The sequence below is a fragment of the Lactuca sativa genome, chromosome 6 (assembly GCF_002870075.4).
Source record: "Lactuca sativa cultivar Salinas chromosome 6, Lsat_Salinas_v11, whole genome shotgun sequence".
NCBI classification, from domain to species: Eukaryota; Viridiplantae; Streptophyta; class Magnoliopsida; order Asterales; family Asteraceae; genus Lactuca; species Lactuca sativa.
The window spans coordinates 204,035,787-204,062,889 of record NC_056628.2 but is presented as its reverse complement, the minus strand read 5'-3'; the positions used below and the strand labels follow the sequence as shown (position 1 = coordinate 204,062,889).

Here is a 27,103-nt window from a genome sequence, read left to right as displayed (position 1 = left end):
CAATACACACACATACACACACACACACACACACACACATATATATATATATATAGTAGATGTGAAACTCGTATATTATACGGGTTAATTTAAAAGAAATGATTAAACATTAAAATGTAAATAGTAAATATTTTTTAATGTAAAACTTTAAAATAAGAAAGGAAGAAACGTATTCATTGAAATTTAATTTCATATATATTATATTTAATACTTTACATATATAAATATATGACTTTAATTTTAAAAATTGAAACAAATCAGAAATTGACAAGTGAATAATATTTATTTCAAAAATACCACAAAATGACAAGTGTCAAAACTCATGAGAGATTGACAAGTGACAAAAATAACCTTCATTTATTAGAGAAGATATATATATATATATATATATATATATATATATATATATATATATATATATATATATGTGTGTGTGTGTGTGTGTGTGACGGTTCACTCGAGATTAAAAAAATAGAATCTTGAGATTCAACCTCACCCACATATTTCTTATTTGTCGTTTTAGCGTTCCAACGTACCAGCAGCAACAAGATATGTCTAATCATAAATGATTATATATATATATATATATATATATATATATATATATATATGTTCACAAATTAAGTAATCATATATGATTATAACGGTTGGTGGTGACAGAAGTGGCGGTGGTATAAGTATGGTGGTTAAATACCCTAAATATTACACACTGAAATAGTATATAGTGGTAAAGAGATTATATCCACGAAAATTTGCTCAATTTATATCTCTACGAAAATCACTTGTTCAAGTACTTATGAAACAAAGAAATAAAAGTAAAATAGGGGGTTTAAATCTTTTTTATTGTTTTGAAAAAACTAAAACTATGCTTGAATGTATAAATTACAAATAAACAAGTAAATGATTTGATTTAAAATCAACGAAGGGAAGTTGGTTGATTTTGGATTACAACACATGGATTTCTTAGTTAACTTATCAATACACAAAATGGAACAACAATTGTGGTTTACTTTAACTTGACTATAGCAATTCATAAGCACAAATTACATAAACTCTTATTTGCTATTAAAATGGTAGAGGAGCTCCAAACACATTTCCTTAATCAAAGTCACAAAACCAATGAAGCATGTAATTTTGTGAAAAACAACTAGCATTAAGCTTTAAGAGTCACCAAGCCCAAAAGATAGTTAAATGCTTACATTATCATTATGGAGGACATATTCCCATGGTTTAAATGAAATTAAAACAAACATATAAACCATTTGTTGCTTACTAATTTAAGGGTCCATTATTTAACCAAGAAATTAGCCAACAAAATAAACATTCATTCATCCAAGCACGTGATCAAGGAAAAATAAACACAAGCATATGTTTAACTAGAAAACATTCCCATAAATTTCAAACACAAGTTCATAAGAAGTCTTCAAAGTAACTAATCATCCATGGGTTAAACCAACATCAACCAAAGATAAATCTAGCCAAGCATGACTAAGATTAAAGAAAAACAAGGTAGATTAAAGATACCAAAGATTGTTCAAGATGAAAGAAATCCACAAATCTTCAAGTATTCTTAGAGAGCAAAATGAGTGTTTTTTTTTTCAAGAATTCCCCCCTCTTCTTTCTTCAAAAACCCAGCAAAAAACGTTCAAACTTGGATCAAAAAATTGCTCAAAAGTATCCCAACAACATTCCCAAAATAGGAAAAGGCTAAAATCTAGGTCCTTCACAACACGATCCACGCAGACAGTTTGTAAATCCATGTGGACCGCTTCGATGCTGTTAAGTTGGCTATTTGGACCATTTGATTAGTCTTCTAATTTGCTCCACCATTTCTTGGTCCAACCCACATGCAAGATTCTTGATAGCCCAAATGTGTCTTCTAAACTCTCCCAAGATCGCCCAGTGCCTCCTTGATAGTCTATAACTCTAATTCTCTTCACATCATCATCATTCTTCAACAAAGATTAAGCATAACTTGCTCCATCATCATGTTGACAATAAGCCCAATTGCATCATTTTAAGCCCTCAAGTAAACCACAAGCTTCCAAAGGTCCCGTATTCCTCCATGTTGAATAGTCTTCGAAAAGATCTTGCAATTGAGCTCAAAAGACTAGAAAGCACCCGATAAAGATGAAAAATAACATAATGAGAAAATATGCATGATGATTAACTAAAATGAAATGGAATGAACTAAAATAAACTAGGAAAAGAAGTAACAAAATGAAACTATCAAAGTAACGAATGTGGCAATGGTGGGGTCGGTTGGTGGTAGAGGTGGTGGCGATGGCGGTTGTGCTTGTGGGGAAGGTGGCGGAGGTGAAATGAACGGACGACGCTACATAATCATTTATGATTATAACTGACCCGCATGTCGGTAAACCAGAAGGTTAGAGCGACATATGTGAATTATGTGTCTGATGTTGAATCTCATGATCTCTATTTTATTTTGAATCTTAATGGATATATATATATATATATATATATATATATATATATATATATATATATATATATATATATATATATATATATATATATATAATACAAGGACTAGAAATACTTTTTATAGAGTGAAAAGGATATAAAGAAAAAAGAAGGTATAACTAAAAGGGCTATCTATATAACATTTGAATTTATGATTTATTTTACACGTGGCGTACGAGGGCTTTTAAGGATTTGGGGACATTGAGACAGCCAGGAAGCACCCAATTTTGATTTTTTTATACACTTTTATCTTTTTGTTTTAAAAAAAAGAAAAGAAAAGAACATAGTGTTAGATTTATACGCTAAAACTATGGGGTGGAACATCTCATTTCCCACCTTTTTTTTTTATTTTTTTTCCATACTATTTAAGTGTCATTTTTCAGTGTTACGTTACTCTTGTATATTTTTTCTGGTTTTCTCTTTTCATTTAGAGAAAAGATACTATTCTCTTTTAATTTTAGTTTTTATTATTAATGATTTCATTAATTTAGTTAATTTATAAAAAATACGACAAAAAAAATCAAAAGTACATAATAATAAAATAAAAGCTTTTACATTGACGTTGCATATTCATGATTTCATTAGGAGAGGTTTTTAGTATGAAGGTTTCAAAAGATTAAGAAAGATTACAAAGCAAATGAACAACTTAGCGTATTTATACACAATACAAAATAGGTCGATCGGTTTCTCTAGAATCGATCATAGCAAAACACTTGTCCTACAGTGTGCCAGACTTCAATCACATGGCATTTTGCAGTGCCCCCTCTCAAATACCAAAAAAACAAAAACATAAAATAACAAATAATGAATTTAGCATCTCGCAATGCTACACTATGAAACCAAAAACGAATCAAAGCAAAATCGTCTTTTGCAAAAATAATTTTATAATGGGGTTCACAAATCACGATTTCTCAGTTATCCAAACTAAGAAATTTATTGCTATTTTAAAACATAAAAAATGTGGCTATTTTCTGGCATGTCCTAAGCGAAATATGTTCGCATTTGTCTTTTCTAAAATTAAAACACATAAATCCTCATCTTTTTAATCGTTCATCTAATACTTGCATTTTCAAATTACCTATACATATAAACAAATTTTGTGACCCTCTTAAGTCTTAACTCTTTAACTCAAAATTAATATTAACTTCTGATGTGATAAATTTCTTATAAAAAGTCAATGTTTCAATATAATACAGTCCTAATTGGCAAAAAGATAAGGGTTAAATTAAGAAATTATCTACTTTTAGTATATTTATGGTACATCTACTATGTTTGGTAAATGTATGACATCATTCGGATGGTTTAGCCCAATGAAATAGAACATTATAAAATAATATATCTGTATATGAAAACATAACACGATCAACTACATTAAATAAATTGAAAACTAATTGAGCTGGCATCGGAAGCAATCATCCAAATTCTTTATTATCCTTTTGGCATATACTATTAAATTATTTTAGTAGGAACAAATGGTAGGAGGATATTTAATTTCTCTTATTTTAGTAACTTTTGACTTATATATTGTGTAACTACCTAATCTAATAAAATTTTATGGAAGCTGATAAACAACTATAATAAATAAGTAATTCTTAGTTTAAAACTAAACATAACGTTCAAGAAAATAGGAAACATAAACATAACGTTCAAGAAAATAGGAAACTTAGGGAATTATGAAGCAAAAAGATATTATATATGTTTATTAAAAGCTATAACGTCTTTATTTTCAATATAACCCATAACAGCTATGAGAACTTTTAATTCTTCGACAACATAAAGTTTTTTTACTCTAATTTTTGGCTTTGGTTTTTGGTCTTAGAGTTATTTTTTTATCCCGTTAATAAGTCTTGTATAAATTAAAAAAATACTATCTCTCATAATCTGTTATACATACAAACTTGTTTCATTTTTGGTTTGCTCGGATATATTTCTCCATATGATCATCGAAGTCGGAGAGACAAAGATATAACATCTCAAATTTGGAGTTACGAATCAACCAATTTTTTAGTCTACTTAAATCTTGATAAAAAATTTATTATGGACACATAACTTTCGGACTTATAGGGAAACGAGACTCCTTCATTTCTAATTCATATTCGTTAAAGGGACTATTTGATATGCCCTTTATTAGGTTTGTTAAGTGGTTGAGTCAGATTCGTTCACATTCAGACGTTTAATACTACAATTAGTTAGGTCTGATTCGGTTTTACTAGGTCTTATAAGAAATTGGGTTTGACTCTTTTAGATATTAACTCAATTAGATCCGACTAAATCAAGAACTATTAAACAACTTTAAATGTTTTACTCCTCCATTTTGCATAGAATACTAGTGTTTAAAGATTCTAAATAAATTTAATTTTGAGTTAGTTTCTAGTTCTAAGATATTCATTCCTATATTAAATATAATTTCATATAACTAAGATACTTTATTGGGTTTTAAATTAAAATTAAACTAATTTGACTATTAAAAGTCAAAATATTTTTTAATTAGAAAGGAAAGACAACCCCAACACTTAGATGCATTGAAACTGATAGATGCCATGTGATGTGAGTACCATTAAGTTCCCCCTGTGGTCGAAGTGTGGACTTCTAACATTTATGGACCTCCATACATGCTCATCCCTGTTAATCATATTCAATTTATCTATTTCCATTATTTCTAATAAATGAATTCATCTAAAATAATTTATTCATATCTATTTACGAATATAGACAAGAATAGTATCATCGTTTTTTTTTTTTTTTTTGAAACTGCTTATGCTTTTTTTTTTTTTGAATATTTTATAATTGCATATGTAGATAGAAACAATTTACTAATCATACATGTCTCCTTTTGTAATTACCAAAGATCACACTAATACATTTTATTTCAACCAAATTAGTTAACATAATAATTTAGTAGCATTTTTTTTTTGTGATACACAATGATTCCTATCACTATGGAACCTAGAATAGAAAACCACATAGTTCCTTAATATGTACAAATGAGTCTAAAACATGATGTGTAAAATCCAATTTTAAATCTATAATAGATTTCATTAGAACCGATGAATATTACACAACTGAGAAAATATACATAATCATATAACATTGTAATATTGATAAAAACGAGTGTCGAACACTAGGAAATGTGTAACACTAGGAAATGTAGTTGATTTGATTCCTTGAAAACCTTGAGAGCCTAACACCCCAAGTGTGATGCCTCAAATGTTTCACACAACACCAAATACTTTGGAATGACTTTGAGAGAATGTATAACACTTGCAAAAATCGGCTTGCCCTCTCTTGTTCTTAGTGTGTTGTAACCAATTTTGGTGTGCATCATGTTTTTATATAGTGTCACATCTAGGGTTACACCATGTAAACCCTAATGTGACATGACTCTTCATTTCCATGACTCATGGGTTTGTAACTCCCATGGAGCATCCATGAAGCATCATATGAGTTTTAACCCAACTTGATAATTCATGGAGCCTTTAGCCCATTATACAAGTTATGGATGATTTACATAATCAACTCATATATTTAATTAGTCATCTTTTGATCACTTAATTAATTCTTGATCAATACTAATTAAATAATACTATTAATATATTAGAATTTATAATATATTAATAAACCACAAATGTTATTTTTCTCATTAAGTCTATTGAAATGCATGATGCCATGCAACCCAAATGGATGTCGGGTCGGGTCAAATACATACCAAATATAGTTATGGACTTAGGCACCTTATCCAACAAAAATATCCAAAAAAGCAATCCAATCATACACAAGAGCACACCGCCACCAAAGGTGGTGGCAGAATGGCAGTGTGAGGTGGCAGCCACCACCTCACGGTGGTGGTGATGGGTTTTTTCTGGCCAAATTAACAACATACATACAACATAATATCCAAAAGACACACACACTCAACCACCCTTGTGGCGGCATGTGGTGGTAGAGGGTGATAGCCACCACCTCACGGTGGTGGTAATGGATTTTTTTTGGTTTTCCAGGACGAGATACACCCACATAACGAACAACAACATCAGAATACACACATACTTGCGACACAGAAGCTGGAATACACGCCACAACTTCCATCGAGGTGGCGGATGTTGACCGAAGCGATGAGAACGAGTCATACGGCGACGATGGTTCGTTGCTATGGTGTAGCACCGAAGTGATGGAGAAGAAATGATGAAGCGAACGACAGCAGCAGCAGCGACAGAGGAGAGCGCCTGCTTGGTCTTCGCTGATGGAACAGGAGCAACCGACGTTGCTGGGAACGGTAGTTGCACCGTACGACGGTAGCTTCGTCTTCTTCATGGAAGCGGTGCAGCGGCAACAACACTCTGGTCGTTCAAGACCCTCACATTCCATCCACGGTCTTGACAGTCCTCCCTCGATTGCTCACGGCGTCACCGACAACAGGCTGTGGCGGCCGATCTCGACTAAGCGTCGACGACTGAGGAGGCTGCACAAGGTGGCGGCTGAAGAGAACATGTTAGGGTTAGGGTTTGCTGGATAAGGTGATGGTACATATACCCCCGTCCAAAATGAATACTTTTGCCATACTAACGTTTTCAGTCCCTTTTCCTCTCATTCTTTTCAAATAAGGTCCATAAATTACCATTCAACCCCTTAGCCTCCAGAATCTATTCAATATAAGTCCAAATGATACCAAACACCCCCTAACTTCTGAAATTTTTTACAAAATAAATCCCAAAATTACACTTTAACCCCCGAAAGTCCAAATTATATCATTTAGCTCCCTGAAACCAGCACCCAGCTAAATATTATGGATTTTAGGGCCACTATAAAATAATATAAAATATAAATTTACATCTTGGTGTTCCGGGTTTATTATTTAATTACTTTATTTCAAACGGAATGTTACAATCATCGTTCATCAGAAGAAAGATATATATTTACCGGAGGCACCACCATTGACACCGATTTGGTTGTAACACCATTAGAAATCCAAATTCGGTTGAAGCCCCACCGAAAATCCATATTTGGTTGTAACACCACTGATAATTTGGCTGTAGCACCACCAGAACCTCAAAATGTAGATTTAATGAAATAAGTTGTAATTAATTTTTGTATACATGTTTCATCTTCTCACAGAAGCATTTTGTCGAACAACTTAAGAGAAAATTCAGTCAAAGAAGTTGATTTTGTTGTTTCTTGACTCAAAACCTGAACAAGCATATATTAACAAAAATCTATCAGGGAAATCGAAAATAAAAAATCCACCAATCGAAAATCACAAATCGAAAATCAAATCTCTTAGTTTGGATGATAACGATGAACAAACAACCGATGTACATCTTGTTCAATTGATTCATCCTAATCACACAAACATCAGTGTGATTAGGGAGAAAGAGAGACAGAATAAGGGAAAACCTGGAGCTGTTGGGGATTAGCCTACCACTCACTATCTTATTCTTCCTCACGCTCCTTCTATCCCAAGTCGATCTCGCAATTACCTTTCTTCGTTTCCATCTTCTTCATCTCGGAGGTTCTAATTGCGTAGGTGTGTGCATTGCCGGAAATTAGAGAAGATGAACATAATGGAATGTCGGTCGAGAAATAGAGAGATAATGATGCCTATGTGTGTGGTTGGAGACGGGGGTGTGATGGATTTTTATTTTGTTTTAATATTTAATAAAAATAGAAAATAAAAATTATTTTAAAGGTATATTAGTAATTTCAAGTGGGGTTTGGACAAAATACACATAAAATCAAGTTTGAGAGGGATCAAAACCACGAAAAGTTTGTGATTTTGGACCAGTGGTGCATGTTGGAAACTTTTTGAACCGTATCCATAGTTTTTTGCAAACCATAAAGACTAAATTTACAGTTTAGTCTAAAAAAAAATATTTTTTATTTGCAAAACATTCATAAAAATCCTTAAATCATAGCTTTTCCGTTAATACTCTCGATATATAAGGACTTTTATGGATATAAAATATTTTATTTTTATTTTGATGTCACTTTTATTAAAGTCACAACTTTTCTTTTACATAAAAGAACAAAACACTGATAGTTGTTTATTTAAGATGTAGGGAGTAGTGTAACGCCCCGATTCTTAGGTATGGATTTAAATAAAAGGTTCTTTGGTTTTAAGTCCTACTCGACGAGTGGGTTGCCCTACTCGTCGAGTAGTAGCGGGGTGAGATCGCGTGTTAAGTGACCTAATCGCCGAGTCCAGGGAGGGACTCGACGAGTAAGAGCTGGAAGAGGAAACCCTAAATCTCGGGGTTTTGCACCATATTTTAGGAAGCCTCAGCCTCCTTTGGGCTCCTTACAGTCTTTGAGAGCTCAGTGAAACCCTAATTCATGGGTTACTCCTTGTGGTGTGTTTTAGACCTTGGAAAGAAGATTGGCTTGGAGGGAAGAGCTTGAAGAGCAAAGGAGTTGAGGCAAGGAAGGTGTGGGAAACAGAACTTACCTCAACTAGCATCTTTTGGAGGTATCAAGTTGCAATCTTTACTCCCATTTTCTTCTAAATCTCTTTGTGGTTGAGTTTTAGGGTTTTATGGATTTTTAGGAGTCATATTGGTGAGCTATGGGCTAGATCTAAAGTTGTAACTTCAGATCTGGACCCTTCTCAAGTTCTAGAATCATAAATTTTTTGTTTTGGTCGTGGTTGAGGCCCTCCTTGTGCATGAAACCCCATTAAGAGCTTAGATTTGGCATTAAGAGCCTTTTTAGTCATGCATGCAACTTTACGTGAAAAGCATGTCCTAGAAGCTTGGATATGTAATTTGGAGCCATTACATGGCTTAAATAAGTCTGTATGGCTTAAGGACTGAAGGAACTCGACGAGTTGCAAGCTTGACTCGGCGAGTCATATGAAGATGGCCATTGAACTCGACGAGTTGATGAACAACTCGGCAAGTCCGATGAAGATTGCCTTAGACTCGATGAGTTGTATGGACAACTCGGCGAGTCGGATGAGTTTTCCCCGAGTTATGAATGTGTGTGTAGCCGATGTGTTGCAAGAAGGAAACTCGAAGGGTGGCCTTAGGGTTCGATCGAAAATCGTAAGAACTCGACGAGTCACCCGGTGACTCGACGAGTGGGAAAGAACTTCAAAGAACTTGGCGAGTAGCCGACGGTACTCTGCGAGTTAAGGTCAATAGGGACTGTTGACCTTGACTAAGGACTTTGACTTTGACCTGGGGTTGATTGGTTGGTTTATGGAGTACTTGTGAGGTTGAGGATTTATGAGTATGCTCGTACTATGGTAATAGGTGGTGAAGTCTTTGGCGAGTGATCCGAGAGTTGGGATTTATCTACCGAGTCGACATCTGCGAGGTGAGTTATCCTCACTGTATCAAAATGGTCTAAGGCACCAAGGCCGAACCTTTAGTTGTTATGGTTATGATATGATGTATGCGATTATGATCTGATAGATTGAAATCAGGATAGACAGTATGTTATGTTTTATGATCCTTAGGGATTGGTATGTTAGTGGCCTGTTGGGCCTGTGCTCTAGTTATGAGAGATCGCTATGATTGATGATCCGTAAGATAAATATGTTTGATGTCTGTACATGCCAGTATATGTTAGTTATACGCACATGATTATTTGTTTGTTGGTTGGGTTGAGGTGGTCCTGCTTTGTGCTGAAGACCAACATACCCTATAAGCGGTCCAGGGAGACTGTAGGCCCACGTGGCGGTCCAGTCATGCCGAAGGCTCGATATAGATTCAGTTAGACTGTAGGCCCTGTAGGGCGGTCTAGTCGGGTCGATGGCCCAGTATGCATATTGATTGATTGATTATTACTAATATGATATTATCAGTGTGGTATTGGTATTTTGGGGGTAGCTTACTAAGCCCTTGGGTTTACAGTTTTCCAGTTATTGTTTCAGGTACTTCAGGAGATCGTGGCAAGACGAAGGCGTGACCATACCGCTCCTCATCCTTACGATATGTTTTTGGGACACTCTGATGAATAATGATTTGAAAACAATTTGTAAACAAACACTATTTGGGTTTTAATTGTGATTGGAAAAATTTAAATTTAGCGTAAAATTTATAGATGTTACAAGTAGTCACAACCAATTCATCGAAAAAGCGCTGTCAGCTCAGCGCCACATCAACTTTACCACCAACCCACTAAACATTGGAAATGGTTAGCACTCCACATTATTTATTTATTTTGATATTAAATTAAAAAAATAATAATTTAAAACATAAAGTTTAGTCACTCACATGCGAAGAAACGATCAAAAACTAGCTTAACCAATCACATGCGTCGTCTTCATCGGTCTCCATGGCCACTCAACAACCAATCCACCAGACACCGGAAATGTGTTCACGCATGACTTGACTGTCCACGTAGACTCTCACGCGTGAGGTTGGTTTCCATTCCGGACAATCTTATACAATTTTAGCGGGTGAAAAACATTCACCGGTTGCAATGGCCTTTTAAAAATTAATTTTTTTTAAAAACATAAGAATATATAAATTAAAACCTATGAACCGATGGATCACAAGTTTCTTTTTCATTTTCTTTTTACCTTTTCACTGCTATTATTTACCATTATTTTTTGTGAATGTCTCCAAATTAAAAAAAAAAAAACTTCTTTGTAAACATAAGATCAATGTTTGAGGTTTTTCAACTTGAGCCTTTTCAAAATCATTTGTGTAGTAGTATGTAATTTTTATAGTTAGATAATAAATATTCTATGTTAAAAAGTTATGAGAATCGACATAAAAAAGTTAGAAATTTGCTAGCGTTTAGAAATTATAAAAAAAAAATACTATTTAAAAATTTATAATTCATATATTATTTTATTTTATAATATAAAATTATACATATTCTTTAGTTATTTTAATTTAATGATAAATACATTTATTTATATAAAAAATAATAAAAATATATAAATTAAAACCTAGGGATGGACCATGGGTAAGTGTGGTAAAAACAAAACTAAAAGATTGGTCCTATGCTATTCAAAATTTTTTGGATAGAATCCAAAAGGTTTTTCATTTGAAAGGTCTAAAATCAAAGTTTTTCTGTGTTTTGATCCAAAAAAACTTGAAAAGATGGTTATATCCTTTTACTTTCTTTTTTATATTATTTTTTAATTTTTCAAATACTATTTTAATTTAGAAATATAAAGAAACGAAAATGATTATCCCCAAACCCCACCTCTCCCTCCCTTTCTCTCTCTCTCTCTCTCTCTCTCTCTCTCTCTCTCTCTCTCGGAAAAGCAAAGTGGGAGGGGACATACTTCTTAGTTCTTCATTCATCCTCCATCTTCTTCTTCAGCGAACTCACACCTGTATCTCCATATTTCCTTCTTAACAAGCATCCTTTGAAAATTAATTTCCAAAACCAAATCTTAATATGAATTGATTTCTGATGTGAACCCTAAACCTAAATCGATTTCTGTATATGTAGGGCTAATTGGATGAAATCCATTTCATATCTTCATCTCAAACCAAAATTATACATATAAATATAGTGATGATGTATTTAAAACAAATTTCTTTTGATCTAGAAAAAGAAAAAGATGATAAATATGTAGGAACAACAACAAGAACGAGGACAAAAAATACATTAAATCCAGAAATCGACATCAATCCATATTCAACGAATCCATACATATATGGGTTGCTCCAACGAATGCTTTTAGGATAGTTTGATGGGCGGTTAATGCTCCTCCACCACCGGAATCACCGAAGCTCACTACAAGAAAAAGGGGTATCAGAGACTGTATCTCTCTCTCTCTCTCTCTCTCTCTCTCTCTCTCTCTCGGAAAAGCAAAGTGGGAGGGGACATGCTTCTTAGTTCTTCATTCATCCTCCATCTTCTTCTCCAGCGAACTCACACCTGTATCTCCATATTTCCTTCTTAACAAACATCCTTTGAAATTTAATTTCCAAAACCTAATCTTAATATGAATCGATTTCTGATGTGAACCCTAAACCTAAATCAATTTCTGTATATGTAGGGCCAATTGGATGAAATCCATTTCATATCTTCATCTCAAACCAAAATTATACATATAAAAATAGTGATGATGTATTTAAAACAAATTTCTTTTGATCTAGAAAAAGAAAAAGATGATCAATATGTAGGAACAACAACAAGAACGAGGACAAAAAATACATTAAATCCAGAAATCGACATCAATCCATATTTAACGAATCCATACATATATGGGTTGCTCCGACGAATGCTTTTAGGATAGTTTGATGGGCTGTTAATGCTCCTCCACCACCGGAATCACCGAGGCTCACTACAAGAAAAAGGGGTATCAGAGACTGACATAATCAATATTTGATGGTCAATAATCAGTCTCTGATGAGAATCAAGGACTGATTTAGGTAGTCCTAGCTAGTCCCCGAGACCTAGTCTTAGACAATTGATTTTTTTTATATATTTGGGACTGAAAATCAGTCCTAAATACATCAAATTATCAAAGACAGGAAATCAGTCTTTGATAATATCTCATTCAGTCTCTAATTTGTTTTCTTCAAATCCCCGATTTGATATCACATTAGTCCCTGATGCTATCTTTTAAGGACTAAATATTAGTCATTTATAGTATAACATTCAGTCTCCAGTATGTTTCATTGAAATATCTATTTTACGTTATATCGGTCCCTGATAGTATCTTTCAAAGACTAAATATTAGTTGTTGATACTATCATGTTCAGTCCCCAATGTCTTTCCTTCTAGACCCCATGATATCACTCAGAGACTAAATATCAATCTTTGATACTATCTCATTTAGTCTTTAATATGTTTTTTCAATGAATATTAGTTTCAGATAGAATATCATGTAGTACCTAACCTGGTTTTAAGTGACTAAATACCAGTGTCAAATACAACATTGTTTGATCCCTAGCCTGCTTTTTCAGTGATTGGATATCGACCTCAAATACAATGACATTCAGTCCATTATCAATTACTATGGTTTTGAAAACATACCAAACTGTTTGGTTCAACTATTTGAACCAAGAACCGCTCAACCATCAAGATATGCATGATCTAAAAATGCCTAAAAACAAACCAATAAGAACCGACACAAACCGGTATGAACCATGTGGTTATTCCTTAAAATGGTTTTCTAACAACAATATTGTCAATATTTGAAACGTAAATGTCTTTAAAGTCTAATAAGCCTAAATATTATTCTAGTAACACTTACAATATAAAACTATCAAACTAAATAATTGTTTCCGGTCCTCATCGATGAACTTCAACAATTGATTTTCATCTTCAACAAATCCACTAATCCATTGCCCCTAAAATCACACAATACAATCACTTAGATATATAGAAGGCAGCTTGCCAGGTTATCTGTAATTGAAAAGAAAAGAAAGAGAATGTATTACCATCCAAATGAAAACCATCACTTCATTGTTTTCTCTTTCTTCATGGCAATATCAGTTTGTTACTTCTCAATGAACATGTATGTCAACATCCTACACATAACATGAGAGGTGAAGTAAAAGTATTATATTTAAATGTTTGTGAAATAGGTGTTCTTTCCTACTTCAACATGTTGGTCAACTTGACTAAGAGAGTTTCTGTGAACTAAGCTTATAAGATAAAATTTGAACAAGATGCTCTTTATTTGTTGATTTTCCCATAATGCCTCTTCCTGACATCCTTTAACTGCCATAAAAAATAGTATTATACAATGGAAAACTTTGCTTAAAACAAGATATTTAAAAAAATAATAATAGAAAAGAACAAATAATAAAGAAACTGAGAGATACTATAGGAGGAAGCGAATACCTTTCCTTTTTTATCTTGTTTGAAACAAATCTGTTGGCACCCTACATACACATACATCAATTATACTTTTACAAAAGTTCTTTTATATAAACCTATAATGGCAAATAATGGTCTCCAACCAAGGCCATTCAAGAAATTACAAACCATATTTTTCAAGTGTAAGGAATGAGCCAAATCACACACCTGAAAAGATGAGCAAACAAGGTTACTTATATCTGTAACTTTTATGTTGTAAATGAGTTTAAAAGTTCAAATAACGTAACAATATTTTGTGACTTTACATTGTGGATCAACATCAACAGTAAAAATATTGCTTTGAGAAATTCTAGGGCATACCCGTCACATTCCATTTGACCAGGTAAAATAGTTGGTCTCAGACCAAGTCCCAACAAATAAAAAACGTAATCATCTACCAAAAACTTAAAAATAAGAAGGAACAATGTATACCATAAAAATTAAAATGAGAAGGAAACAAAGTAAATACAAGTTAAAGGGCATGTTTGAACCTTAACCCATTATTGAATGTCATAAGTCCCTGAATGCATTTATGTGTACAGATTGGTAGACATGAAAATATGCATTGAGAAGACCACATGAATAGTCTACACAACCACACAAAAAACTCATATGTACAGTGGAATCTCTAGAAAGTTTAAAACACAAAATCTATGGAAACAAACTCATACCTGATTTCTATTGAAATAAATATCTCATATTCTCATACAATATTCATCAACGAAGCTATTAAAATAAATATCTCATACCTGAATCAACATTATACAGGTCAGAATTCACCAAATCATGATAGAAACATTCAAAGAATGTCATAATTAAAACAAAAGGTCGACGATATGTGAATTTTTAACACCTTACAGAGGATCTCTAATGCCCTACCAATTTAGATGATGAAATTGATGCTTATAATGAGATGGTGGAAAATGGAATCGATATGTTAACTGTTAATTATTTTGTGGTTATAAATTTTAAAGTTAATACAATTATAAAAGGAAGTGTGAAACAACGTGACGTCCTAAAACTATTGTACCTTTATGTCGGCGAAGCAAGCACAACAGGGCGGAGATGGAGCATCTGGGCAGACGAATGAGAGAAAAGGGATAAACGACGACACAATAAGGTTTGTGAGGCAATGAAATTGACGATTAAAGGAGGGTTTTCATAGTTAGGGTTTTTTCTTTTGAAATTTTAGGGATTGAAATGGCGGGTTTGGAGGAGGGAAACAAAAATTTGCTAAAATATAAAATCGATTTTATCTATATTTTCATAATAATGTTAAATATTAAATAGTTATATATATATATATATATATATATATATATATATATATATATATATATATATATATATATATCATCTAGTTTTTTGGGACTAGATTGACTAGTTGAACTGGTGTCGTCATCGCCGATTATAGAGGTAGTTGTGGATTGATGGGTATGTAGGTTGAGGTGGTGATAGCAGAGGTGGATATTTGACGGTGGTGGAAACGAAAACAATTGAGGTGGTGATTATGGTCACAAAGGTGGCAATAATAGTGACAAAGGTGGTAGTGGTGGTGGCTGGTATCGTGGAGTTAGTGGTAATGTATAGGGTAGAGGTGGTGGTGGGAGAAGTAGCAGTGGAGGTGGAGAGCATGAAGGAGACAGTGGAAGAGGTAGTGGTGGAAGTGGAGAGGAAGGATGTGGCGGTGGCATAATATAGTAATGGTGGTGGTGGTAGTGGTTGTGATGGATGAGGCGGTGGTTGTCGCGGAAAAAGTGTCACTTGTGAAAGTGAAAATGGTAGTGGTGGCAGATGGATTGTAGTTGGTGGAGGTGGTAGAAGTGACGGTTACAGAGTTAGTAATGGTAAAGTGTTGGTAGTGACAAAGGTAATGGTAGCGGGCACGGTAGTAATGGTATAGGTGGTGGTGGAGACGATGGTCTTGGAGGTGGCGATAATGACAACGATGTTGCTGCTAGTTGTGGTAAAAGAAGGGGTAAAGGTGGCACAAATGGTGCTGGAAGTAGTGGAGGGATGGAGGTGGTGGTTGTTTTCGAGGTGATAGAGGCAGAGGTGATTGTGGTTGAGGTGATGCTATTATAGAAGGATGTGGTAATAGTAATAACGGTGGCTGCAGCGACAACGAATGTAGTTGTGGCAGAGGTGTCGGGGGAGGAGGTGGCATAAGTAGTGGTAGTAGGGATGGATGGGATGTAGATGGAAGTAGAAGTAGCGGTGGTGTTGATGGTCATGAAGGTGGCGGTGATGACGACAAACGTGGTGGCGGTGATGGTCATGAAGGGGGTAATGCTGGTGAGGTGGCGGAGGGGATGCAGGGGATACATTATTTATTATATATGAATTATCATAGCTTTTCCGATATTAATTGTGATATATAAATATTTTTGTAATGTTTATTCTCAATTTCTCTTGGTCATACTCTAGGGAAAAGGGTTAAGGGTGAAATATAATATGACGCTTTTAGATGACGGTCATAAATAAAAACAATAGTGTATTTTCATCCAAAGTCAAAATTTGGGTAGTCTATATGAGACTAAACTTTAGTCCTTAATAATTTTCATCCAAATATTATATTTGACTAGTTAATGGATCTTTGATATACGTTATGTATGAATAAACATTCAATCTTAGATTTTAATTTATAGTCCATTATAAGTGTCAATTTGAATGTAAAATAATGTGTGGCTATTAGAGATTGAAATCTAGTCTTTAAAATATTTCTTCCAAAATCCAAATTGGAGTTATTTTATCAAAGATTGAAATTTAGTCTTTAATAAATCCTTAAAATTCAAAATTCACCCAAATTTATTAGGGATTAAAATATAGTCCCTAAAAAGTTTCCCTTTAAAGTAAAATGTAATGCTAGTCTATTCGAGACTAAATTTTAGTCCCTAACGTGTTTCCCTCTAAATCTAAATTGGTACAAATGTATTAGGGACTAAAATTGAGTCCCTAATAAGTTTCCTTCTAAAGTCAAATCAACGCTAATCTATTTGAGACTAGAATTTAGTCCCTAATGCATTTCCTTCCATACCTAAACTGGTGGAAACATATTACATACTAAATTTCAGTTTCGGATAGTTCTAATTAGTCATAAGTTATTCATACATTGAAGTCAGTCCTAGATAGTATTCGAGACTGATTCAACAGTCTCAGATACATGGTATCCAAGACTGATTAATCAGTTTTTAACAGTTTAGTCACAGAAGCCCATTTTTCTTGTAGTGGCTTGGATTTGAAGTTGTTGATGTGTCGTCGGTGGAGCTCGTCGATTCTCAAGAGGTTGGAGATCCAGAGTGTGTGTTCATTAATAAGAACAATGTGTACATGTGCTTTAAATCGCTTGATGGACAGATCTGAAGCAGAAATCCCTAACTAAAGAACGAAGACGAAAACCCTAACCGAAAAACGAAGTTGTCGTTGAGATTTGAAAAAAACCCTAACTGAAGAACGACAACAATGAAAACACCACTGATGCCAACCTTCTTCCTTCGTCGGCATAGCCGCTGATGGTTGGTGGTGCCAGAGGCTAGGGTTTTGCTAAGGGTTTCGTCGGCGATGAGAGAGATGGAAAAAGACCCAGTTCATTACAGATCTAAGGTTGGTGGCATCAGATGCTAGGGTTTTTCCGACGAACATTACAGATCTTCACCTACCTTCACCATGAACACAAATTATAGGTCAAGAAGACCCAATTAATCGGTTCTTCACTTTTCTTGGAGAATAAACTTTGTTGTTTGACCTGCGTGAAGGGGGAAGAAAGGGGGCACATCTTGGTTCTTAAACAACTTCAAATCGATATCAATTTTGAGATTGAAAAACAATCCCATTCAAGTTTTCCCTTTTTCTTTTCCTGATTGTCAGGTTGAATTTAGAAGGGAAAAAAGAAGTTGAAGAGAGGAAACAATGAACGAAAAAACCATGGTGCGGAGTAGGGATGAAAGTGGGTCCAAACCCGGACCGGATGGACCCGGAAACGTTTAACAAGATTTTTTAGAACCGGAAACTGGACCGGTATATAGGAACCGGTTCCGGTTCGGTTATGGGTAAAGTGGGTCTAGAACCGAAAAACCCTGAAATAGGAAAGTTGGTAAGATGGAACCGGGTAAAATGAGTTTAGAACAGGAAAACCCGTATTTATTATTATTATTATTATTATTATTATTATTATTATTATTATTATTATTATTATTATTATTATTATTATTATTATTATTTGTAATTACCTCAATCACATAACCTTTCAACCGCTATAAAAAAATTAACAAACAAAAAATTACATTTAGGTTATTGACGATATTGATTTTTTAAAAAAAAAAAGTAAAATGATATAACAAAGTTGGTTTAATATTACTATGAAATATGAGCTTTTAGTTATGTGATTGTAATATATACTGTACGTTCATAGGGATGAGTTAATTGTAAAATGATTAGAGGTTCTAATTAAAAAAAATAGTTAGAATAATTAAACAACAAAATGAATATATAAACTTTTGTAAAAGATCCATTGTAAATAGGTTAAAAGTTTATATGACTTTAACCCATTAAGCCAACAAAACAAGTTGATACTAAAAATAATAAAATTTTGGATTTCACTCTTTTTGATCAAATACACTATTATATAGTCAAATTCACTCAAATAAAACACCATAAGCCAATTTTTCAAAATCTCCTACAAATGACGAAATCACCATTTTTAATTAAACCATTGTTTAACATATAAAACCAAACTTATAACCATTTATCTAATATTAAATTACATATAAATTATGGTTCTTACAAATAAAGTTCACCAAAGAGCGGAATGGGAGATAGGCTGAGATTTTGTTAGATGAATGTCATGCTTCATATATGTGAGTTTTCCATTACTTCAATGTTATTATTATTATTATTATTATTATTATTATTATTATTATTATTATTATTATTATGAGAGCTCATATGCAAATTGAGATTATGATAAACAACCATCTCCAATCCTACATCCATTTTTCTTTTGATCAAAAATATATAAATAACATTTCATCTTTAACCGACACTATTTTTTATATAAATTTCTGTACCAAAAATATATTCCTAGTATATTCATTTTTTAAAACTTATATAGATTATGATACCCATCAACTTATAATCTTTTTACATTTATTTATATTTCCTATATAAAAACTTTATAAAACGTATAAAAATCGGTTCCGGTCCATTAAACCTGGTTCCGGTTTTTTTACATATCCGGTTCCAAAAACCAGTTCTGGTTTTTTTACCTGGAATACCCGGACCCGTTGGACCCGTACCCGAAATACCCGGAACCCGGATAAGACTAAATTTGGAAAGAGTAGGAATGTCAAAAACCCCCGCGAGACCCCGATTCCGTACGAGACTAAATTTAAAAAAAAAACAGGGAGCAGGACGGGGGCGGGGGCAAAATTAAACCCCGTTTATTTTCGGGCCTGGGGTCGGGAGTTGGTATTTCTGTCCCGTACTCCCGTAGGGGCCCCGGTTGTACATTTATGTAAAAAAATATATATTTAATATAAAATACATATACAAAATAGATTTTCTAATTTCGGGTTTAGGTTAGGTTTCACTTTCCAATTTCCAATTAATGGATATTGAAGATGTAGTGAATTGATCATATATTTTTGGACATGTAAGTATTTTATATTTGTAATATTGGATTTTTCGTATTTTATACTTGCAAGATTGTTAGAATTGTCGTTTTGTAATGATGGATTCGTAATGTTGAATTTTTTTATTTTTTAGTTTCTAAAAGATTAGTTTTTAAGCTTTTAAAGTTATTAAAAATCATATTTTTAGCCTAAAACAAATTAATTTTTTAGAAAAAAAAAACAAATTTTAAGCCTATAAACCGGGGGAACCGGGGGCGGGACCGGGGCGATAGAGGTAACCGGGGGTGGGACCGGGTGTTATGTAAACGAGGAATCTGGGGGCGGGGGCAACAACTGATTTCGGGGGCGGGGGCAGCTATTTCCGCTCACGTTTGGTCTCGTTGACATCCCTAAAAGAGAGAGAGAGGTCGGAAGATAGTTATTTTCTTTTCTTTTTCTTTTTATTTTTAAATTAAAATATATATATATATATATATATATATATATATATATATATATATATATATATAGGGTTAGGTTATTTTGTTTTTCCTAACTATTGGGTGCCAAAATGCACAAATCTGGACCAATGGATGAAATTCATCAATGGACATGATTTGAGAGTGTATGATATTACAATGGGATAGCATGTACCATATAATCACACAAATTTTAGCAAAAGGGTATTTTGAACAATTAACTACAATTATAAAAGGAAATTTTCGGATATTTATGGATAATTAATTCTCCTAATTTTAAAAATATGATTTTTTTAATTAATTCAATTTTAATTCTAACATAATTTGTAAAAATAACTGATTTATTCTGTCAGAATATTTTTCTATTTAGAATGATGCTCTTTCAGAATTTTATTCTATTAAAATATTATTGAATAATAACAAAGTTCTGGAATCCAAGGTTGAAAAATAACTACATTCTAACATATTCTGTCAGAATAACATATTGCCAATCATAAACTACTAAATACATTCTGAAAAGAATACACAAAATAGATTCTTGAACTAATAATATACCAAGTAAATAATTGTGATTCTTTGAATAATAACAATATTCTGAAAGAATAACAAGTGTGATTCTTAAAAAATAACAACATTCTTAAACACTGAGTGTGGTCATTCTTTAATTCATTCTTCAAACCTTTCCCATCAGTTCTTCAAGCCATTCTTCAAGCCATTTCTATCACAAATTCTGTTAGAATGCAACAGTAAAATTCTATTAGAATACATTATCAACATATAAGTATTAAAATTTTATCAAAATAAAACAGTAAAATTCTAGCAGAATTTATTATCAACATATAAATAATTAACCAAAACCATAATCAGAAGACATGATTAAAAAAAATTAATAGCTTTTTATCCTCTCAATTTATGAACAATCAAATGAATAAAGATAACAGATTTGATACTTCCATGGTCCTGCAAAACAATTTATAATACAATTGAAACAAAGTTGATTCAAGAGTTTTGTTAAACACCTTACTTACAACAAAAACCTTTATGAATAACTCATTTATATTTGCCAAAAAAATAGTTGAACTTATATAAAAAGATTGGATAAAAAATCCAGAAACCTAAATTAAGCATTTTATTGAGCAGTTGGTATGCAGCATGAAACTTTCTTTAAATTCTCAATAATGACAGCTTATCCCCATAGGATATTTGATTAGAAGAGTAAGTCCTTTTCTTTAGTTTCTTTTCTTATTCATTACAAAAGAAATTCAGTGGTGTGGGGCTTAAAGAAAATCAGATGCAATGGTATGCCATTATGGAAGAGATAAAGAAAATACAAATTATTAGGGCAGGTTTCGATGGTTTTATCCTGGGACAGGTTCGATTCTTTTTGTTCTGGATCAACAAGACTTCGTCCTCTTTCAAAATTCAAAAAAAAAAATGTTGCTTATAAAAAAAATTTAAATGACTCACAGCAGGATTTCTTCTTTCTTAAGTTCAATGGTGTTCATTTTGTCCCAGAAATCGCTGACATCTAGAGTATCTGTATTCCAAAGGCTGCAAAAAAAGAAAAAAATATATATTAAGTACCCGTTCTCTATTTAAATCGCTCAAGCCATGCGAATACCTACTTGTGCTTTCCAGCCGATTTCATAGCATTCTTCTCCATCGTCTCTTTCTTCGCCACGAATTCAAAATAACCAGAAAACCCTAGTTCAATCACACAACGAGAGAATAAGAGACATAAACGGATAAAAGTATATATAAAATGACCTGTGATACTCATTTAATGATTTTCCAAATATACAACGTTTATTTTTGGTTTATAAAGGTAAAATGACTAAATTACCCTTTATTATTTAATTAATGATTTTTTTTCCTAAATTATGATTGGAGCATTTAGGCACATAATATTTGCTAAAAACATTTGAACCTATCTCTCTCTCTCTCTCTCTCTCTCTCTCTCTATATATATATATATATATATATATATATATATATATATATATATATATATATATATATATATATATATATATAAAAGTATAACTGTCATTTTAAGTTTTTTTGAAAAAAAAGAAAAAAACTTTGATTTTTATAAGTGAATTTTTTTTAGATTCTATCCAAATTTTTTTGAATACCACACGAAAAATATAATTCTTAACCCAAATATCTACAACCTTTTGAGTTATCGTGACAAACAAAAACTCTTAAAAGCCCATATAATAAAAAGCATTTAAGCTATATTTGGCGCACCATATCCTATTTTTCAATAGCTTTTTAACTCAAATATAGACCATTTATTAATCATAATAAATATTTTCACATATCCTTAATCATTATGTCATTTTATATTTCCCAACTAATTCATCAATTAATTTTTCTTTTCAACAAGTCTCACAATCATAAGCTTAGCATTATGGATGCTCTTATATATTGTGTTTTAGGAAGTAAAAACTATATATGTAGATGGCAAAATAAAAAAGTGGTTAACAAAAGCGAGAATTACTAACAATCAAACAATTCATGAATTAAGATTACTATACGGGGAAAATAACTTATCGTTGTCTGTAATTTATAAATGAAATAAAAAAGCAAAAATCATATAATTATTTCACAAATAAAGAAAGCGTTAAAGGGCAGAAGAAACTAAAATCTGAAAATGGCGGCCCCACTTGAAGGCTTGGATGCAAACACGTACAGACCAAGATCGCTTTTCTTGATTGTCCCGTTGTCGATTCTAGATTGATAGAATTGCTCCTGTACTCCAAATTATATAAACAATTTTTTGCTTTTTGTCAACCAACCAAACAACCATTTAAATCGATAAAACCAAGTAACATGGAAAAAAAAAGTTTATTAAATAAAGTATAAAGTGTAAAAAGTAACCTTTAAATTTAGAATGAACTGTGGAACGATGCTTTCTTTTACCAAAGCAACAGCACATCCGCCCCATCCGGCGCCTGTAAGCCTTGCTCCCAGCGCCCCATTACCTTTGCACACTTCCACCAATTCTTCAAGCTCTGGACAGCTGTTTCAATACGTAAATATTACTATTATTTTTTTTTTTTTGAAACAAAGAGAGAAGGTTTGATTGTAATTTTATATAAAATATATTTCATTTTACATGAGCTTTTATAATAATAATAATAATACCTGCATTCAAATAGAACACTGCAACTATGGTGGCTGTCATTCATAAGGTCACCAAGCTTCTTCAACTTCTCCTCTTCACTGCAAAAACAATTCCAATATCACCCTCCATATTCTGGTCTTTAAAAATATATAAACATACTTTATTTATAAAAAAATGTAAAATCCTAGAAAATAATCAGACTCACTCAGAATCTGATGACACCGCATCCTTGAAAGCATATACTCGTTTCGCTTCCGAGTACACATGTGAGGCTCTCTGATAACCCAAATTTAAAAAAAAAAATTATTCAGAAAAAAATAGTTATAAAAACAATAAAAAAAAAAAAAAGTAAATGATGGGATAAATGAGAAAGCAGGTTGTGAGCTTACCTGGAATAACTTGTAATGCTTGGCAGCTTTGATCACATCCAGTGAAGAAGCCGAGTCAAGAAATATGGAATCCAAGGTTTTACCAGTGATTTTCTCAATTTCTTCAGCTGTATAAGGCTCCTCTTTCAGATATTCCTGTCATAGTACAAACAAAAGGTAAATTGTAAAAAACAGCAACAACATACTTTATTTTTAACCAAAATTAGCAACCAACTTATATGTTTTTTTTTTTTACCGTTTAAAGCAAAATGTGGAATAGAAATATATATTATAGGTGTTAGATGATGACGTGGCAACACTCGTGCCATGTCATCATTTTTATAGGTAGTCGGACTCGGATGAATACCTTAACAGCAAGGGTAGGGTCGGAAGATCCATGGGTCCCAGCAAAGGATACACATAAACCTTCTACATCGGAAAGAGTTTTCACTTTTGATATTGCCTCTTCAGGTTCCATTCCGAGTTTTATGCCAAGTACAATCTGAAAAAAAAAAAAAAAAGAGTTTCCAAAAATAGAATGAATACTAGGAAAATAGGTGGAAAGCAAAATATGAATGTAAAAGAGGTAAATATAGAATATTAGTCAGGTACTTGAATCTTACAGAAGCTAAACGACATTCAACAACCCGATTATTGTAGTTTGTTGCAGCAGTTACTGCTTTCTGTGATTCGGCCAATGAATGAGCAATCACAAAAGTTCCGCCAGCTGGCAGTTGCACATCAGTTGCACGAATAGGGTTGAAATCTATCAGCTCAGCAAACCCCGTTTTTGCCATAATAGATATTGCCTAGTTCAATTAAAAAAAAAAAACACAAAAATTATAACATTTTACTTTCAACTTATTTCTTATTTGTTCATCATAGAATTCCAGTTTCATAGTTATAGCCTTGAAAATTGCTTTGTATTTGGAAGGCGTTGCTATAATTGGGTAGATTATTTAAAGTACAGTTTTTGTAATAGGAAGAAATAGAGGTAGGATGCTATGATAAAGAAATAAAAGAAAGTATGATATTATTTCTTGCATTTATGGGAAATATTATATATATGTATATACCTGATCCATTCCACCAGATTGTGTCCCAATGTGTCTTTCACACTCGCAAGTAAGTTGAGCAACTTCTTTCTGCAATAGAGTAAACAAAGAAAGAAGTTACTGAAAATAATGCAAAACTTACTTTATATGTTTAACATTTGTTACTGAAGCATGCTATGATTTTAAATACAAATAACAACTGACTCTTGCTTTGGAAATCAGAATACCTTTGGAAGATTGACATTGAGAGCAGCCATTATTGCAATAGTAGAAGAGCAAACAAAAGCTGCAGAGCTTGATAGCCCAGATCCTGTATTGTATTTGACAAGAAAGAGATGAAGCCAAAACACAAAAAGAAATTTATTTATTTTTATCAGAAGTGAAACCATTAGCCTTTTCTTACCTGTAGGAACTGTTCCATCAATCATTACATCAAGTCCAACTGGTGAACCTACATCCATCCCTGCTAATTTAGCATATTCATGGAAACCCTTATATCTGCACAACACATGAAACTATGATAAAATGAAATGTATCATTTGTATATACAACTGTATATCACATTAGGTAAATGCTCACCCACAAACAAAATAATGGCCCCATCGATGATTCTTCAGGTCAATCTCCTGCAAAAAGAAATATGAGGTTGGATCTCAAAACTACAAACAAAAATCTGTGTTTTTGCAACCTGAAAGAACAACTTACCTGGTTAGGATCAACAGGATAGGTGCACATTGTGTACTTGTCATTAACATTTGCAATCCTAAGAAGCTTTTCAGACTCCCCTGCATCTCTTTTTCCAATGGCTACAATTGTGTCTTGCCTAATTGCCATGGGCAACACCGAGTACCCCTCATAGTCAATGTGCTCTCCGATCAAATTCACTCTTCCTTGATTCCAAAAACAATATTGCAAAAGTTCAATGTCATGAAAAAGAATATAAAGACACCATAAGCACATGAACATACATCTGTACTGGATAACAGATGTGAACTCAACACGATCTTAAAGTTTAGAACTTTGCCATCATCACTGTCAGATGTGTAACTGATAATTATGATCACAAAAATTTGCAATGTGTCTACATTTATAATTTAGTATAGGGATACTTCAAGAAATAGTTATAAACTGTAATAGACTTTGGTCCCAAGAAAATAAGGGATTTGGTGGACCAAATCTGATGGCATGAAATTTTGTAAATATGACGATAGGTAATCAGATCGTGTTCAAGGAAAAGGATGGATCAACTTTTTGTGTCAAACTCGAAGGCACTTTAAGAAATCAAAATCGTTATGGATCTCGTTTCACATGTTATGACACCAGAGATTCTAAAATTTAAGTAGTTGTAACAAACTTCAATGTAGCCAACAATTTTTCCTGAAATCGCTGAAGTGATTCAGATTAATTCGGAACAGCTTAAGCACTTTGCTATGCTTTTCCACGAAAAAATTAAGTAAAAGCGTATCAAGAAACACTTAATCTAAAAGGCGATCACCTTCATCACAAAAAAAAGTTCGGATTTCTTTTCCCGATCTTAATTTAAGGAACTGATGAACAGTGGTCATTAGTCAATGTACTTCCGAATTAAATTCAAAAATAATCACAAAAAATCCAATAATTGAATAATCATACAATTATCGACACAAAAAAATCGGTGAACTTAAAGAGGAATAACCTGGAGCGCGAGCATAGAGGTCAGGAAGATGACCGAATAATTCTTCGAATTTGGAATCGAGAATGGAGAAACGAAGTTGAGCTTCTTCGACCTGTGATCCATCACCGTAAACCTCATCAAGTTTGGAGTGGATTGGAACTGGTAGATCTTCGTGTTTTGCCATTGATTGATTCACTGATTGATAATTTCTGTGTACTTTGTGTTGTATAAGTAGTCGACAAAAGGATCACCGAAGAATCGTGAATAATATAAATGGATACGGATTAATTAGTTTTCGAGTGGGACTCTATTCCCTTGAATTTATCAAGAATTAATTTTGACTACTTTAGGAACCGAAAAAAAAGTAGGACTCTTTATATAAGGAAAAATCTTCAAAAGGATAAATGTGTTAATATAACTTTATATTATTATTCATATTTTAAATTTTTTTTATTTTCAGCCTTATATTTTCCTCAAGAATTGAGTAATTTTAGTTGCTGATATGACAAATAAATATATACTAATTCATATGTTTTGAAATTTAAAAAGACACCA

General features: G+C 32.8%; 1 protein-coding gene across 1 annotated transcript; it reads right to left on the bottom strand.

Moving 5' to 3' along the window:
• Positions 1-22,840: 22,840 nt before the first annotated feature.
• LOC111914177 (galactokinase) lies at positions 22,841-26,887 on the bottom strand. Its single transcript, XM_023909933.2, has 13 exons — positions 26,570-26,887; positions 25,600-25,784; positions 25,474-25,520; positions 25,298-25,392; positions 25,122-25,204; positions 24,916-24,984; positions 24,463-24,648; positions 24,207-24,341; positions 23,861-23,995; positions 23,677-23,747; positions 23,492-23,569; positions 23,225-23,366; positions 22,841-23,095 (listed from the first exon to the last, which is right to left on the bottom strand). Exons 1-13 carry the CDS (start codon positions 26,730-26,732, stop codon positions 22,985-22,987), a joined length of 1,500 nt encoding a protein of 499 aa, XP_023765701.1. The 5' UTR covers positions 26,733-26,887; the 3' UTR covers positions 22,841-22,984.
• Positions 26,888-27,103: the final 216 nt, after the last annotated feature.